Raw genomic sequence first — 16,935 nt, forward strand, 5'->3', positions numbered from 1 at the left:
TCCTCGTGCGGCCTAACCTGGACTCACATGACAGCTCCGGCACCCAGCAAGCCTGTGTCTGATATAGGAATCGGCCAGGGAGGCTGCTCGGCCTGGTGAGCCGGTGAGTCTTGCTGGAAGCAGTACGTATAGAGGAGTAGTAGTAGTAGAGTAGTATCTAGAGCATCCGACCTAATCTAAAGGTGCTGCCAGCCCAGGTGAGAATATAACATACATAGCGGTGCAACTATGTTGGGATGAAACTCGCATAACAATTAGGAATAGTCTATAGTATTCAAATAGGTTAAATCGGGGCAATCTATAGCAACAGATCGCGATGTGGCTGTGTAGGGTAATGTACCGCTGTTGAAACAAATGTAAACATTGTATGCAATAGGAAAATGATAGTAAATAGATTTTAAGGAGTAAAAAGCAATAGACCTAGGTGTTTATGATGAGATAGAGAAACTTTAGGGGTTTGGTTTGGTGGTAAAAGGGTCAGTTTAAAACATTAGATAAGGACAGAAGGGAGGTATGTATATGGAACAGACACAATAGGTAAAGGGATACCCTGCATTTCATTTACACGGACATTCCTTAGTTTAGCTGCTGCAAATCTTTAACTTTAAACGATGATTATACATTAATTTAGACAATATAACAGAGCTTCAGGGCACAGATTGCTATGTTTTGCTACATCTGGCACACATATTAAAGTATAATTTTTTGATTTACAGAAAACAAAATGGGAACTCTATGCAGTTGACATGCATTCAATGCGACATGTAACATTTTTTTTATGTGTCTACAGCAACATGTCCATCCCATTGTACCCCAGCTCATGTGACAGTTTTGTGTCACTTCCACCGGCCTCACTCTCCCCAGTTGTTGTGTTTGCAAAGAACTCAGACCGACCTCAAACGGAGGTCCAGGAGGTTGTGTACTGCAGCGCTGCCACACATCCACCAGGGTCCACGATCAGGGTAAGGCAACTGTGTAACAGCAGCAATTTCCCACTTCTGACATGTTGCTTTGTAAATAATATTAGTTGCCTTATGTACACTGATTAGTGCACCTTCCTGGAAGTGGAGCAGGCACCGAAGACCCTGGCAGTACTTCTGAGTCGTCCAGCTTGGTTGTGGGGGGCAGAAATGGGTGCTAATGAGATGGAGGTTTGCGTTGGGAATGAAGCTGTGTGGACCAAAGAACCAGTTGAAGAGTGTGATGCACTGCTGGGCATGGACCTGGTCAGGTGAGATGAAGGACCTCGGCAATCTCCCAAAATACATTGGAAATAGTGGTCTCTTTAAAGGTTGCAGTTATTTTAAGGGGTTATATATACAAACTATAACCCATAGGCCAGTGATGGGCAACACAATATACATCAAGGGGCCACATTTGCAGCCCTGCAACCTTCAAAAGGGCCATATATTACCATTAGTTTCAAGAATGAAAAAACAGCCCCAAAATGATCTTGGCACCAACACATCACTCATCCCTAAATTCCTTCTCTTGCTCCAAAATTCTACCATATGCTACTCGGATGTCTCACTGGCTGCAAAATAGCACCACATGCCCTCAGACTCCCATTGTCACAAATACCCCCTCGTCATAAAATGCCCACTTAAGCCCTCAGATTCAACATGTACACACAAAAACATCCCCACCTGCTACCCTTACCTCCCCTCACACCTCTCACATGAGGCGGGAAAGATGTGGTGCAGAATACACTGCAGTCTCCTCTGATTGGATGTGCAGTGTGCAGGGGTGGTTACCTGATGCTTAAGCTGGCTGCTCCCGTTCAGTCTTAATCTCTGCTATATAACAAAGCAAAGAATAAGTCACCGCGTGAGTTTAGAGCTGGTGGCCGCAGGTGAAGGCTTTCCAGGCTGCCTATTGCCCACCACTGCCCTATCCTGTCTGCAATCATTAGCTATATACTCTCTAAAAGTGATTGTAGCGATTACCTGTGCTGAAGGTCCTTCCATCTTCAGACTGCCCATATTGTGTCACCAGTCTACAGCCAGCTCACCGATGTTACCAGGACTGAACCCAGTAGCAGCAGAAGATTTTTGTGCTGCTGTATTCAAATCTGAAGCAGAGGTGGCTGTCGGCAAGAGGACTGTGCCTGCACCCGTGAAGATGTCAGTAGCATGAGACCGTTATATAAACAATCTAGTAGATGGATATAGATAAGTTACAAATAGGATACATAGGCAAACCGAGAGGGGGGGGGGGGGGGGGGGTTCCTAGTGCTTGGAAACCCCCTCCAAGCCTGGGGCACTGTATAATTGAGGTGGCTGGACCTTGCCCCCGTTTCACACAGCTCTGTTTGAAAAGGGAGAGCTGCGTGCACCTAACAGTAGTATATGCAGCATTGCCCATGTATATTATGGGGATAGGAAGAGTTGGAGAGCAGCCAAGCACTGTCTAATATTATAGACATGCCCCCATGCATGCTGGTCACGCCCACTGGTGGCATGATGTGGAAACCTCCCTCTACAAATCCTGTGTTTGCCCCTGGGATACAAGTTATATTTGCTAATATAGCCCCCCAAAAGTTGAGTTATTTTAAAACATAAGTAACTAGTACTACCTTCTACTGTCCTAAACCAATTTATATTATTAAATCACAGCCCCTGGTGTACATATCCTTTGTATTGCCATTGCTCTCTGTCTTATGTACCTTTCTCTTTTGGCAGACTGGCCTTGGAACGTGCCACGTCTGCTATAGCTGCAGTGGAAGTAATTACTGGTCTGTTGGCACAATATGGGCAGGGGGGCAGCTGTCGGGAAGACCCCCAGCCTTTCATGTACCACAACACATTCCTGCTATGTGACCGCCTAGAAGCATATGTACTGGAGACGGCTGGACCATATTGGGCAGTTGAGAGAATCACCGGGAAGTTACAGTATATTGAGAAAATATTCTTAAATAAAAAAAGGATATGCACTTTATTAATGCAAATCTTTATGTACGTGCCGTTTTTATCTATGTGTCGTTGAAATATAATACACACTCTCGTTCCTACACAGAGGGTGCACGGAACATCTCTAATCAACTGAGTGTCGGGACAGCGATATGGAGAGAGCACCCTGAGCTTCGCTCGCATGCCCTGGCACAGGGCTGGTGGGATGGGATAGAAGAGTTTAACTTCAGAACTGTCTATTCCCTAGAACAGCAGCCAGTACGTATGGAGGCCGCAAAAGCAAGATACAGAGCAGGGCAAGAACTGCTGCAGAGACAAAAAGGTATGAAGACATAGGTTCTGGTAGAAATACAAAATCTAATATAACATACCAATATGGTGCAAACATGGATGTGATAAGGGTTACACGCTCCATGCTTTCTGACTTACTGCAGCCATTCTGAAATCAGATCAACGAATGTAAAATTCTCATTGCTTACTCAGTAAACCCAGTCCTCAGGGCTCCCCAACAGTGCAGGTTTTCCACATCTCCTTGCTGGAGCACAGGTGTATTCATTACTGACTGACACATTGTAACAGATCCACAGGTGGTCCTAATTATGTCACATGTGATACAGAAAACCTGCACTGTTGGGGAGCCCTGAGGACTGGGTTTGGGAAACCCTGGAGCCTTACTGCAAACTATTGCTGGTCTGTATTTGGGTTGCCTCTACTGAAAGAAAAATTAAACACTTTATCACGTCAGTGAGAGGTCTTGCTGGATAAACATTATTAGCCCATAGCAACCGGGGGCAAATCTTCGGCACAAACTCGCATTCCCAGGATGGCAAGTCCACCCCTTTAATTTTTTTTATACCAGAAGGACATGGAGAAATATGGGTAGTAGGTACATGGAGCAGAGGAAGTAGTAGAACCATGTTATTAAAATATATCCAATTACCTCCTAGGACACATTACAGTAGAGTCAATGCTGCAGATTTTGCGTGATAAAAACAGTGGGATCTGCATGGACTCTGGGGGCTTCCGTACTACATCCAGTATGGTGTCTGTGCTGCCTCGCTGTCCACATTTCCCATGCATCCATCTGATGACAGCCACGCCTGACCCATCCAAGTGAGAGACCATTGCTGGGTGTATGTTCTGGTTATGTGTTCCATTGTAGTGCACAGGGGCATTGCTGGGTTCTCCAAATTACATATATGTGTGCTGTCCCTTCATTCATTGGCTGTCTCTGTAGTCTTAGCTGCCTATGTTGTATTACAGGTCTGTATTTAAGCCTTTCGTGTTTGGTCCACGGGTGACACAAGTGCCCTGGGTGCTGTCGCCTAGTTTTGGAGAAAACGACCCTCTCAGGCAGATTCCTCGCTTTCAGACTCAGGTGGACAGGAGACATGAGCTTTATACGTCCCACCAGAGGGCATTGGAGGCCAGTGAAGGCAACGAGGTACAAAGGAGTATAACATGATAACTCAAAGGCTACATAGAAATCACCTGCAGTAAATAGACAATATTGAGTGTGGTAACTTCAAACTGTCAAATCCTATTCTCAATTTATGGAGTGATTGGGTCTCTCTTAAAGACTTAAAGGGATTGCTTTAAGTCTTTTTTGATCTGCTCTATGTTGTAAGTAGAGGACGTATCCAGCCACGGACACCTTTGGAACACAGAGTGTAGGAGGAATTTTCAGCTCTACTTAAGAGGGTTGGACAAACCGAGCCCTCCTGTACTGTACTAATATAACTCTAGACAGTTCTTAGATTCAGGTAAAAGAAGGGATTATAGGGGAGAGAAGTAAATAGGGGTAAATTAAGAGGTTATTTTCCAAAACTGGATACTCCCTTTAAGTTATAAGAAACTACCAACCCTATAGGGAAGAACAGAGAGTGTGCTTTCTTGAATGTTGTTATGAACCTTACCTGGTGCTGGGCAGCATAGTGGCACGGTGGTTAGCATTGTTGCCTCACAGCACTGGAGTGATAAGTCCAGGACCATATTGTGTGGAATTGATAGTTCTCCCCATGTTTGAGTGGCTCTCCTCCCATACTGCAAATACATACTGGTAGGTTAATTAGCATCTGACGATATTAACCCTAGTGTGTGGTAGGGAATATGGACTGTAAGCTTCACTGGGGCAAGGAATGATTAAATTATTATTCTCTGTAAATTTCTGTGTAATATATAGACACTATGGGCCTTATTAATCAAGGGAAGAAAAAGGAGTAAGTTTTCTCCTGGACAAACCATGTTACAATGCAAGGGGTGCAAGTTAGTGTATTATTTTGTATATTAGGAAAACACTGGCTGTTCACAAATACTTGATAGCTTTTTTTTTTACACTGAATGTTAAAGTTGATCTAGAACATGCTCTACCCCAGTTATAAATCTGTCATCACATTTTATATTTACTTCCCCCCTCTAATGAAACATGGTTTTGCCAAGGTGCAAAGTTACTCCTTTATTTGCTTTCCTTTCCTTAATGAATCAGGCCCTATATGAATAACTGTTAATAAATAAAATAGACCAGCATAACAGTCCTTCTCTCTGGGCAGGCTGCTCAACAGAAACTACAGGAAAAGCAAAGGACATTGGAAGCTGAAAATCTTGTATTGGTCAATAGTCTGCTAGATGGAACCAAAACCTCTGACCTTATGGAATTGTCAGACCCGTTTCTGCTCAGTGTGGAGAAGGAGCTTGCGTTGTACAAAGAGGAAAATAAATAACCGTACCTTTTACTTTTGCATTATTCGCTAGCATCAGTGCCACAACCAATAACAGCAATGATGATAATTATCTCATTTAATACACATGTTGCTAAAACAATCATCAAATGTGCTAGCAGAAATAAAAACTGTTACTTTTCTATTTTTACTACCCTATGTACTAGAAATTACTTTTGCGTAGAGTTAAGGGTGGGTGGGGGGTTGTCTGGTGTCTGAAGATTTTTGGGGGGTCCAGTCTGTAATTTTTTGGAGGAGGGAGCAGATACAGTCGGTCTCTCTTTCTGAGCACTTGAAGAAGAACTGGTTGTAGAATGTGTAGCCAGGGGCTGCACTGTTTTTTTGGTGGGCACAGGCAGTAATTTCCTGGCGGAGGGAGCCGATATAGCTTGTCTCTCATTCAGAGCAGCAGAAGCTGTACCACCTCGTTTTCCCGAAGAGGGTTTATTTGTTTGCTGTAATTTGGGTAGCGGATCAGAAGATGGCATTTTTCTAGCGGAGGTGTTGTTAAGTCGTAATGCTGACCTTCCAGCCCCAGATTGGGTGGGTGAGGCTACCAACTGTTTTTTAGTGATGGGTTTGGAGGCTGACACAGAGGTGCCAACATTCCGATGTTCTCTGGACTTTTGTTCAATTAAAGCATTAGTCTGTGCATCTTTGGTAGAAATAACAGAGTTGTGTGTCTTGCTCTTACAAGAGGTGGAGTGCTGTGGGTTCGCACCTTGAGGAGAGATGGTAGTAAAGTCTGGGAGTTCCGCATTGCAGGAATCCTTCTGGGATAAGGCCAGGTGCTGTTCATCAGTGGTATCACTCAGCTCCGCTAGGCGCTCTTCATGTTCTCTCATCGCTCGGTTTCTCCTCTGATAGGACCTACACAGTATATCCTGACTCATAGATGACAGACCTGAGAAAAGGAGACTGAATGCTTAAAATAATAATTTATTCATTATGTTACATTATTTGTCATGTTTCCAAACAGCATTAATCTAAACTGTATAACTATATTAAAAAGCTTACAACATGAAAACAACAGGTGGTTGTGTTATCAGTAATTGGTTAGACCTGATATATGAACATAGTTTTCCTTACTGAACTTAGAAAGGGTTGGCCAAAAATGAATAGTTGTATTGTCACAACTATTAATTTTTGATGAGTAAAGTCAACCTAATCCTAGCATCACTGTGAGTACTCAGATGCAGTATACAACCCTGTGCAATTTCTGGTGAGGCACATGGGTTTCCGGAGTAAACCGGTGGCATTTGCAGAAGAGTAGAAATTTGCAAAGACAAAGTACAGGTTTGGTGCACAGATGTGTCTCATGCTTGGGCCACTATCTGTGCAGAGTTTGGATGTTCTATCTGTGTTTGTTTCCTCTAGGTACATCTAAATGTAATGTTGATAAATAAGCCCTAGAGAGGGAGAAAGTTCAGATGCTGCCTTGGTACAGCTCATGGTACCTGAGTGATCACATGGTATGCTGGTGTCATCACTATCACTGCCATCCTCCTCCTCACTGTCACTTAGAGACCCCTGGATCACTGCTTCTCTCACAGCCTCTCCATCCAGTTCTTGCAGGATGGGCAGGGCCCCTAGTACTTGCTGCCTGAGGAAAAAGTGACAAACTCAAAATCACGTCTCTATGATTTCAACATATGTGCACTGTCAGGCTCTTTGTGACACAGCGCTTCAGGGCCTTACATGTCTTACCTGTAGTCTTGTATCTTAGTGCATGGATTTCCAGTCAGGTCCAAAATGAGGATTGTCTGAGGTAATTTTCCTGTACAAATACAAGTGTTCAGCAAGTGAGAGCAGGGCCACCAACACAACTCTCATTACTGTCTGCTGTACAGCTCTAGTATGGAAGGAAATGGTGACTCACCTGTATCCAGCCTGTGGATTACATTATGGGACAAGTCCAGGAGCTGAAGCTTCTGCAAACACAGAAGGTTTTGTATTTCCTCTATTCTGTTCCCAGAAAGAATAAGGAACCTGAGAGATGGATATGAACTTTCAGGGCAATTCACACAGTATTAATAAAATATATAAATGTTTTATTTTCTACTGTATAACACAGTGTGCATAAGAGTGTGCTGTACGGCATTAGTACAACCTAGTCAGTATAGAATATTTCTGTGTATCAGATTATGCTCAGACACCACCAGTTCTGTGCCACATGGCGATCAAATGCTGCCAGGCTAGTGCCTGATTATGATCAGCCTGGAGGCTCTCAGACCCTGCCTGTCTAGTGCCAGATGTTGCTCAGACACTGCCAGTCCTATGCAAGGTTTTGCTTAGATATTGCCCATCAGTGGTCAGAGTGGTGGTATGGAGAATGTAAGTGAATGTAATCTGATAGTGTTACAATAAAGGCAGTAGAAGTGGCGGTATGACATAGCACTGTATCCCAGCTCACTTCCACCACTGGTGCTGATACTACCAATCTGATTGCAGTTTGGACACAGAAGCTGTCTGCCAGTGTCACCTCTGTCTAGTATCATGCAGTGCTTAAACCCTGTGTTATAAGGCAGGGCTTAGACTGTGAGACTATTTGGGGCATATTCAATTGTTGGCGGTTTCCGGCGCGAAAAAAGTATTACCGTTATTACGGTAATACTAAGCCGGATTTCAGCTCGCACCTCCCTGAACCGCGAGCTGAAATCCAGCGTGAAAAGTACCGTAATAACGGTATTTACTTGCATTATTACCGTAATGACGGCAATAGTGCGCAGGGCGCGTTACTTTAGGCTGTAACGCCAACAGCTGAATATGCCCCCTTGGATAATGAAATAGCATCCAACTGTAAAGAAGTGCTTTTTATATACTATCAAACTAGGAAATAGTCAGGTGCTGTCATGTTTGTGGTGAGCAATACTTGGGCACCGTCACCGAATATCAGGCACTGGGTAGGCTGCGCTAGGCAGATAAGCATCATTATTACGATAACCTTCATCCTGTACACGGATGCTGAGGCTGCCGATTGCGCTCACCGCAGATTCTTGAGAACATCTAAATTTTCAATCTTCTTTATTTGATTCTAAAAAATCCCAGAAACAACAAGTCATCTTAAAAGCCAACACACCAGGGTTCCTCTCATTACACAGCAGTAGATACAGGTCAACATTGCATAGGCATACTGTATATTCAAACGATCAAGTTTACTTACTTAGCACAACAAAAACACATAGAACATGTCATGGAGTCCCTGTATCTGTAAATACCTGGCTATATAACATGATATTAATGCATGGGCTGTGACATAGGTAAGGATCCTCATGCAGGACAGGCTGTGACTTGTATGCTGGCATCCTACCTCCCACAAGCAATTGCTGAATACTTGTAATGTTATCTAAAGCAGCAAAAGCAAGTGGGTGTAAAAACAAAACAAAAACAGAAAGTACTAATCAATGTATCAGTAGAACATCTGAAATAGTGCTGTAATTTGGCAGGATATAGCATGTATTGTACTCTTGCTTATTCTTGCTGGGTACAGTTAGTGGTTACCTTTTGCAGGTATAGGCTTTGCGTCTGATTCACCATCTCCAGATCCCTCAGGGCTGTGATCCCTTCTCTGTCCAGCCTCACTGTGCGCAGGCGGAGTAATGCCTGGGACCTATGTGGGAAGAAATGATGACAGACACACCCCAAGATCTGTAAAAGGCACCTACTGTAGGGCTCCATACAAACTTGTGCCCTCTCCAGCTATATGAAAAGTGGAGATGTTAGCAAAAGCAACCAATCAGATTCTAGCTGTTACTTTGTAGAATGTACTAAATAAATGATAACTAGAATCTGATTGGTTGCTATAGGCAATATATACACATTCTCAAACCCGCAGCTTGGTAAATTTACCCCTTGGTGTTTTAATTTCATACTTCAACTAGATGCTAAACACTTACTACTTAAATGTTAAATTGATGGTGCTGATGTTTGACAGAAAAAAGTAATGGATTGGGCTCTACATTTTGACTGTTACATGTATGTGTGATGACATACGGGGCCTGATTCATTAACGCTAAACAAATGTAATGTGTGTTTTTTAAAAAACACACACAAATCAAGTACGTCCATATTGTACACGGAGAGGATTTAGGTCCGCTCTGCTCTAACAGACAAGACCCTGCAGGATCTGTCCAATACATATGTGGGATATAAACTCACAAAAGAATGCACAGAAAAAAAATTGAATGTCACCTGTTAATAATATAATCATTAATGACAAACCATTAAAAAAAAAAAAAAAAAGCTGTTGTTTATTATTTTTCCACACCCATAAAATACATTTATTAGGATGTTCTTAATGTTTGCTGAACATAAAATGCATTTCTACAGTTGTTCCTGATTGCAAACACATGTTGTAGCATACATACTGCATCACTAGTACTCAGCACTTACACCAGACCTGCAAGTGACATGACTGAAAATCATGTTCCTTTGAGAAAACGTTAATCTGATGCTGCTGCAGGTGCTTGAGCTTGGCACATCGGTGCTTGAGCTTGGTACAACCTTACATTGACCACTTGCATAGGCCCATTCCCCTCCCTGTTCTGCCCCTGAAATCATAAGCTGTCATAAGTGTCCTTTGCGCTTGAAGATGAATTGGACGTTGCTGCGCTCTGTAGCATATGGTCCAGTTCTGGGCATGCACAGAGTAATCGTTATTTATGCTCCTTAATGAATCAGGTCCACAATATCTTGCAAAAGACCTTGGCCTTATCTGTGTGGACTATGTATGTTCTCGTGTTTGCGTGGGTTTACTCCTGGAGCTCCGGTCCAAAAACATACTAATAGGTTAATTGGCTCCTATCAAACTGACCCTATTTCTCTATGTACAGCGCAGAAACAGTGGCGCTATATTAATAGCTGATGATGATAATGATAAGACGTATTCAAACTTTTCTCCAAGTGTCAAATGATTTTTGAATAACAAAATCCAACCACTTTTCCTTTGTGATATTTTCATTTCAAAGCACTGAAATTCAAAATTACCGGTAGTCATTTTTTAATGTCAGATTATTTTATGTTCCTAAACATCTTAATAAAAGAAAACAGAAATATTCTGCTTGCGTAACTATTTATTCCCTATGTTGTGGGAGCTCTAAGTTTACATTAGTGAAGAAGAATTGTGACAGTGGCCTCCACCAGTGAATCGTTAAAGTAACTGCCACATATGTTTAATTATAAACCACACAGTTAAGGGATCATTATTCAGGCTGTGAATCTAAAGGACAGTTTTGAAAATGAAGACTAAACACCAGGGGGTAAATGTATGAAGCTCCGGGTTCTTCAACACCCGCGAGTTCGGCGTCTTCAGCGCTTAAATTTAAAGCGGCGCTGCCTTCTAAAGGGAAACTTCCCTTTACAAGGCAGCGCCGCTTTAAATTTAAGCGCTGAAGACGCCGAACTCGTGGGTGTTGAAGAACCCGGAGCTTCATACATTTACCCCCAGGGGCTGGCTGGCAAAGTTTAGCCTGTGGGACGAGACTCGGCTCAGTAGCCTATTGGAAACATTTTAAAGGAAAAAAACTGCAGGTAGCCAGGTGATCCAGCCCGAGCTAGCCCACTATGGGACCTGCGCTGTTTGGGGGGGGCTGCGTATGCCCCCTTGTCCCCCTGCCCAGCCAATGCCTATTAAAGAGCATTTTAAAGTAGTCACAGTTAAAGTAATAAAAACACATAAATGAAAAAAAGGGCACAAGACAATATCCAAGTGTTTGGAGTTTGTACTGTTGGTTCACTTACAGGAAGTGGAAGGTCCATCAAACTACCTAGATTTTGCCTACAAAAGGTTGTTCCTGAAAACTCTCTGCAAAATACGAGAAGGAGGCGATATAGAGGCCAACAATCACTTTAAGGCAGCGTCAGAGTCCAGTTGCTGAGACTGGAGTAAAGACGCTCCTATCCACCATATCTAACACTGGCCTGTATGGCAGGGAGGCACAAAAGAAGCCATTCTCAGACTGACGCGTGTAAGAGCATGCCTGGAGTTTGCCTCCCTGTTGCATGACGGAAGCACTAACTACTAGTACACAATTATACTCATTGTACATAAGGATTAGATCACACTAATAGACTACATGTTGCACACAAAATCAACCTTAAAGTAAAACTAAACATAAAATAATAAAATACTCAAATATATTGTATACATGTTAAACAAGAGAGTCTGGTACATCAACCAATTTAAGCTAGTGGCACATGGGTGTTGGAGGACCTGAGTGTTTTAGCCCAGGGAGCACAGTAGGCAGTGCAAGTGTCAGGCTCTTTATAGATGCTATGAATGTGGCAGCGGTTGTGTGACAGTAAGTTGGTGTTTACACTGCCTGCTATGATATGCAGACAATTACAGTGTATAAACTAGTTAGGTTCCATAAGTTTGAAATATGCAGATGCACAAAGGACCCATGTGCCACTAGTTTGAGTTTGCAGTCTACATATTCAACTCAAGTCAGTGACTAAAGTGTAACAGCTTTTCTTGGCAATATGGCAACATGCAGAGAAAGCAGAGAAGTAAAACCAATATCTGTCGTGACTATCAATGAAAAGTAAAATTGCACCTTTTTTGTGCTTTACTTTCTCCCTTAAATGACTGGTTGAAGCATCTAATATGCATTTGCTATTTAAAACACATGTCCGGATTAATTAAGGAACGTAAATTCCAGTATGTGCCGTATTTTGCATGAAATTGCTCTACACATGCCCAGAACTAGACCATAAGCCAGTGAACACAGCAACATCCAATTCATCTTCGAGCGCAATGGACCCTCACTACAGCTTACGATGGGCGGAACGGGGAGGGGACTGGGCGTATGTACGTAGTCAATGTACAGGAGGGGCATGCTAAGCTCAAGCATATGTAGCAGCTTCTGATTCAAGCTTTGGCCATCTAAAATGTACGTGATTTACTGTCGTATCACTGGCACTTGGGTCTAAGTGCTGATTACTAATGATGACGGTATATAAACTAGAACATGTGTTTATCAAAGATTGTATACCGCACTGAGTGTGGTCAGAAAAATCCATCATTTTCAAAAATTTAAAATCGCTATAATACATAAAGCGAATTCACTACGAATACACGAAAATAAAGGAAAAATGTGTCAACTGGAGGCACTCCTAGACCAATTATTCAATTAGATAAAAAATGCATTATTGCTTTATTAGTATTCATTAAAATGTAAAGTTTTATTGTTAATATCTAGTATGCTAGCGAAATATTAAAAAGAGAAAATGAAATGTAACGACCGTAGGTAAATAGAAACTATTAAAAGAGCAGCTATGAGCTGCTCACCACGTCACTGCTACCTTATATCATACATTTAAATATAGATCCTCTAATGATGTTCGCTCTGATTATTAATTTCAATGATACCACTCGTATAGCATTCTGGTGCTGGAACATTAAATAAGATATTATAACTGGTATATGTTCTGTGTTTATTGATCTCTCTCTATCCAAGAATTTTAATGGAAATTAAATTTCAATGGCTTAAATCCACAGTCAGTGGATTTACAGTTGCAATCAGCAACTGTAAAGGTGCATTTTATATACAGTAGACATTAACAACATCCTAATAAATGTATTTTATGGGGTCATTAGTTTGATTCCAGACCATGGCCTTATCTATGTGGAGTTTGTATGTTCTCCCTGTGTTTGTGTGGGTTTCCTCTGAGCTGTCCGGTTCTCTGTACAGCACTGTGGAATTAGTGGCACTGTATAAATAAATAATGATCCTCAATTTTTTGAAGTTCATAAATGAGTCCTAGTGACCTGAATGGGATAGCTTTTCTCAGAGACATGTCAGCATTCAGTAAAAAGGGAGGTGAAACTCTTTAATAACTTCAGTAAACAAAACTTTTCATTATATGAGTAAGTGTTCCAAATTATACACAACCTCTATAACAATTGTCTCTGTCATATGTATAATAACACAACTTGTGCTACTTCAAATTGATATTTTTTTTTTAAGAACTCCAGCTATATATTTCCAGTAACTTTTTCCCCTTTATAATTAACAGAACGGTGGGGGTCCAATGTCATCATCATCAACATTTATTTATATAGTGTCAGCAGATTCCGTAGCGCTTTACAATTGGGAACAAACATTAATAAGACAATACTGGGTAATACATACAGACAGAGAGGTAAGAGAACCCTGCTCGCAAGCTTACAATCTATAAATGTCTTGACTCGGAGCATCTTTGTGTCATCACTCTTCATATACTGTATGCCAGTGCACCTCTAATTTCAAAGTAGGTGAGGATAGCACTGCCTGTAGCCAATTAAATTGTCAGGATATTCCCAACAGAACAGAGGATCTCTCAGCATTTCAGGAGTGCCTTGACCTTGTGTCCTGTCCACTTGTGTGATTAGTGAGGACAGGGCCACATGTGAGCAGTGAGTTGTGGAAAGGGGAGTGGAGACAAGCAGGAAGTCACAGACTCCAGCTACATAGAGTATTGATGTGGGGATACTGTGAAAATGATGTGAAATGACTGTGGTTTTACCTCTATATGAAATTAAATTCACACTTCCATCTTTTTGTTTTTCAGAATACAACTTGGTCAGTTCAGTGGTTGAAAAACATGAGTAAACTGAAAAACATTTCATGCTGTGTTGGAAAACAGGCAACATAACACACTAAACGGCCAATGCAGAGAAGTGACTAGTACCATAAAAATCAATGTGTTCTATTTTGTATTCAAAATGCAGGTGGTTACGAGCACATATACATGTACATACATACATAATTTCAATGTCTGAGCAAGTATGCCAAATGGTTTCTGAGATGCAAATCCATACATTATAATAACATGTATAGTCAAAATTGTCTTACATGCACAGCAGCAGCCATGTACTTGCACTAGCCAACGCAAGGTAAGACTTACCTTGATAAAGACCCTCATGTTGGACCGAAGCGTGGTGGTCAGTGCAAGTACATTACTCATACTTGCCAACTCTCCCGGACAGTCCGGGAGAGTCCCAAAATTCGGGTCAGTCTCCCGGGCTCCCGCGAGAGCTGGCATTTCTCCCGCATCCCGGAATTCTCTTGTTAAAATGACGCGATACACCGAGAATCGCGTCATTTTGGCCCTGCGACAAAATGTCATTTTACTCGGAGCGGGCCCAGAATGACGCGATTCGAGGTGCCCCGCCCCTCCCGCCCATTAGTCACGCCCCTCCCACCCATTAGTCACGCCCCTCTCCCAGACGTCGCCTACTAAAAGTAGGCAAGTATGACATTACTACAGGTCTACCTACTCTGGAATTTAAACTTCTAAGAGAAGTGCTCGCTGTAATGAATGTCCCGGGAGTGAATTACTATCTTTGTGATGTGCCTGACATTTATCTTTATCCGATTATTTCTATTTTATTTTGGGTATTACCCTATTTAATGAGAAGACTTATTTGTATGACATCGCTGCTATCAAGGATACAAAGACCTATATATACGTGAACCTCAAGATCTAATACAGTATGCACAACACCTATAGGGGAGAGATCACGATAGAAGAGTCGCACCAATTTTTATTTTCTAAAAGCATAACCACCATCTTATGTTTTGTAAGTTCTCCTCCAAAAGGGGATTTACACTTTGGAGACTGATCTGGATCACCTATTTTTACTATCCTATTCTATTTCTTGAATGAAGATATTTCTTGTACAAAAGTATTTCACTATTATTTGTTTATTTTATCTTTTTAGATGTTGTGGACTGCTCTGGTGGAATCCCCTGAAACCGTCCAATTCATCTTAAAAATAGAAGCATTATATTTATATATGTCATCTACCTAGTCCATGTCACAGTTGCCTACTCTCCCAGAATGTCTGGGAGACTCACAAATTTTTGAGAGCTCTCCCGGACTCCGGGGAGAGCAGGGCAACCTTCCGAATTCTGTCCACTTCGTTGATGAAGTGAGTGGGGGCGGGGCTAATCGTGCCATCCTGGTCCCACCCCCTGCTTTCATAGGCCAAAATTGCATTGTATAGCAGGGGTGGGTCCTAATGACGTGATCAGCGTAGCCACTACCCCCAAGACACAGAGAACTTTGGAGATCTCCAGGGGGGGGGGGGATCTCCAAAGTTGGCAAGTATGGTCTATATCAGTGTTGGCTAACCTGTGACACTCCAGGTGTTGTGAAACTACAAGTCCCAGCATGCTTTGCCAATATATAGCAGCTTATTGCTGGAAGGGTGTGCTGGGACTTGTAGTTTCACAACATCTGGAGTGTCACAGGTTAGCTAACACAGGTCTATATGAAAAGGATAGCGCCTGAATATTTCCTGTTATTGTTCTTTTCTATTAATTCTCTAGCAACTAGTGTATGGTTGTTACAGGATTGATTCAAGCTGCAATCTGAATGGAGCGCTCTAAGAGAACTCATTCGTTAATTTTTTTATATTTCTATCAGCAAGTAACACAGTTTTGGACCATGTCACAAGAGCTCCAAAGAGGTGTCGAGATAGGGGAAGGAGGGGAGTAGTACTTTGAAGGTCGGGCCCAGCATTTGAGTATTATAATAACTGCAGAGTAATAGTGGGGGGCAAGACTTTTCTCCTGTCCACACTGCAGAGATGGATCACAGGCGACTGCAAGGACCAACAGCAGAGAGCCTCTAGCTTTCTATTAACCCAGGTGATCACCTTTTCTAGCACACAAGCTGTTATCAGAAATAAATAGCCAGATGATTTCTGTCCAAGAGGGGGGTCTGGACTGGGGTACAACATGTTTTACTTTTTGCTGTACCCCACATTAAGCATCCTAGGTCACACTGTGAAAGGCATCTTCGTAATTCTAAAATGTATGACTGCTCCCTGTTACACGGTAAAAATAAAAAAAAAGGCCAGCAACTCTGTCATTAAAGAAGACATAGCAGCGAAGAGGACATTGGCACTTACGATGCCTCCTGTGTATCCCATGGTAAAGAAGGGTGTAGATTCCTCCTCACTATGGCAGCCAGCACGGATCCTGGGACCAGTCTGTCCTCCTTGTCCCCTACAGCACAACAACATGTTATAAGAAGTACACCCTATGTGTGTGTGCCGCAGTATTGCCCCATACTCACCTCCTGCCATGTTCTGATGATGTATAATACACACTATAGATACCACTTCCCCGCGTCTCTCCGTTGCTAGGATACGTCCGGCTCCCATGATCCTGTGCGCCACCTCCAGTGTAACCTTCACTTCCGGGAGCATGACAGCGGCCCTGGTGCGGGGAGCGGCCCGGGAACTAGGTGAGAACACGTGACCGGGGTCACCGGGGACACGGTGGTGTCAGTATGATGGTGAGGGCTCCCGGTGATGACGT

General features: G+C 42.5%; 3 protein-coding genes across 7 annotated transcripts in view; 2 read left to right on the forward strand and 1 right to left on the reverse strand.

Annotated features, from left to right (window-relative positions):
* SCRN2 (secernin 2) lies at positions 1–6,656 on the forward strand. Of its 2 annotated transcripts, none has more exons than XM_075177016.1 (8): positions 1–103; positions 791–962; positions 1,050–1,231; positions 2,682–2,880; positions 3,015–3,231; positions 3,857–4,022; positions 4,173–4,353; positions 5,459–6,656. In XM_075177016.1, the coding sequence occupies exons 2-8, from the start codon at positions 795–797 to the stop codon at positions 5,627–5,629; spliced, it is 1,284 nt and encodes a 427-aa protein (XP_075033117.1). In that variant the 5' UTR covers positions 1–103; positions 791–794; the 3' UTR covers positions 5,630–6,656. The 2 variants fall into 2 exon arrangements, with proteins under 2 accessions (XP_075033117.1, XP_075033118.1); XM_075177017.1 differs by lacking the exon at positions 1–103 and adding an exon at positions 111–197.
* On the reverse strand, positions 5,688–16,887 carry LRRC46 (leucine rich repeat containing 46). Of its 4 annotated transcripts, none has more exons than XM_075177015.1 (8): positions 16,691–16,847; positions 16,524–16,620; positions 9,128–9,236; positions 8,614–8,660; positions 7,506–7,615; positions 7,334–7,403; positions 7,084–7,229; positions 5,688–6,530 (listed from the first exon to the last, which is right to left on the reverse strand). In XM_075177015.1, exons 1-8 carry the CDS (start codon positions 16,821–16,823, stop codon positions 5,797–5,799), a joined length of 1,446 nt encoding a protein of 481 aa, XP_075033116.1. In that variant the 5' UTR covers positions 16,824–16,847; the 3' UTR covers positions 5,688–5,796. The 4 variants fall into 4 exon arrangements, with proteins under 4 accessions (XP_075033116.1, XP_075033113.1, XP_075033114.1 ...); XM_075177012.1 differs by lacking the exon at positions 16,691–16,847 and adding an exon at positions 8,845–8,972 and having other exon boundaries at positions 16,524–16,680; XM_075177013.1 differs by lacking the exons at positions 8,614–8,660; positions 9,128–9,236 and having other exon boundaries at positions 16,691–16,887.
* MRPL10 (mitochondrial ribosomal protein L10) overlaps positions 16,757–16,935 on the forward strand; it is a 12,231-nt gene continuing 12,052 nt past the window's right edge. Inside the window, exon 1 of the mRNA XM_075177018.1 lies at positions 16,757–16,861. Within this exon, the coding sequence (XP_075033119.1) occupies positions 16,777–16,861 (85 nt within the window). The 5' untranslated portion in view covers positions 16,757–16,776. The remainder of the gene's footprint in view (positions 16,862–16,935) is intronic.

This window comes from Mixophyes fleayi, chromosome 6 (assembly GCF_038048845.1).
Source record: "Mixophyes fleayi isolate aMixFle1 chromosome 6, aMixFle1.hap1, whole genome shotgun sequence".
In the NCBI taxonomy this organism is placed as follows: Eukaryota; Metazoa; Chordata; class Amphibia; order Anura; family Limnodynastidae; genus Mixophyes; species Mixophyes fleayi.

Excerpts from the sequence above, each read along its gene's own strand:
- LRRC46 (XM_075177012.1), bottom strand. The coding sequence starts at position 16,637 with ATGTTGTTGTGCTGTAGGGGACAAGGAGGACAGACTGGTCCCAGGATC. Across the intron at positions 8,661-8,844 it reads ATATCATGTTATATAGCCAG|AATCAAATAAAGAAGATTGA; the intron begins GTATTTACAGAT and ends GGGATTTTTTAG. Across the intron at positions 7,230-7,333 it reads ACTAAGATACAAGACTACAG|GCAGCAAGTACTAGGGGCCC; the intron begins GTAAGACATGTA and ends CTTTTTCCTCAG.
- SCRN2 (XM_075177016.1), top strand. The coding sequence starts at position 795 with ATGTCCATCCCATTGTACCCCAGCTCATGTGACAGTTTTGTGTCACTT. Across the intron at positions 1,232-2,681 it reads CTGGGCATGGACCTGGTCAG|ACTGGCCTTGGAACGTGCCA; the intron begins GTGAGATGAAGG and ends CTCTTTTGGCAG. Across the intron at positions 4,354-5,458 it reads AGGCCAGTGAAGGCAACGAG|GCTGCTCAACAGAAACTACA; the intron begins GTACAAAGGAGT and ends CTCTCTGGGCAG.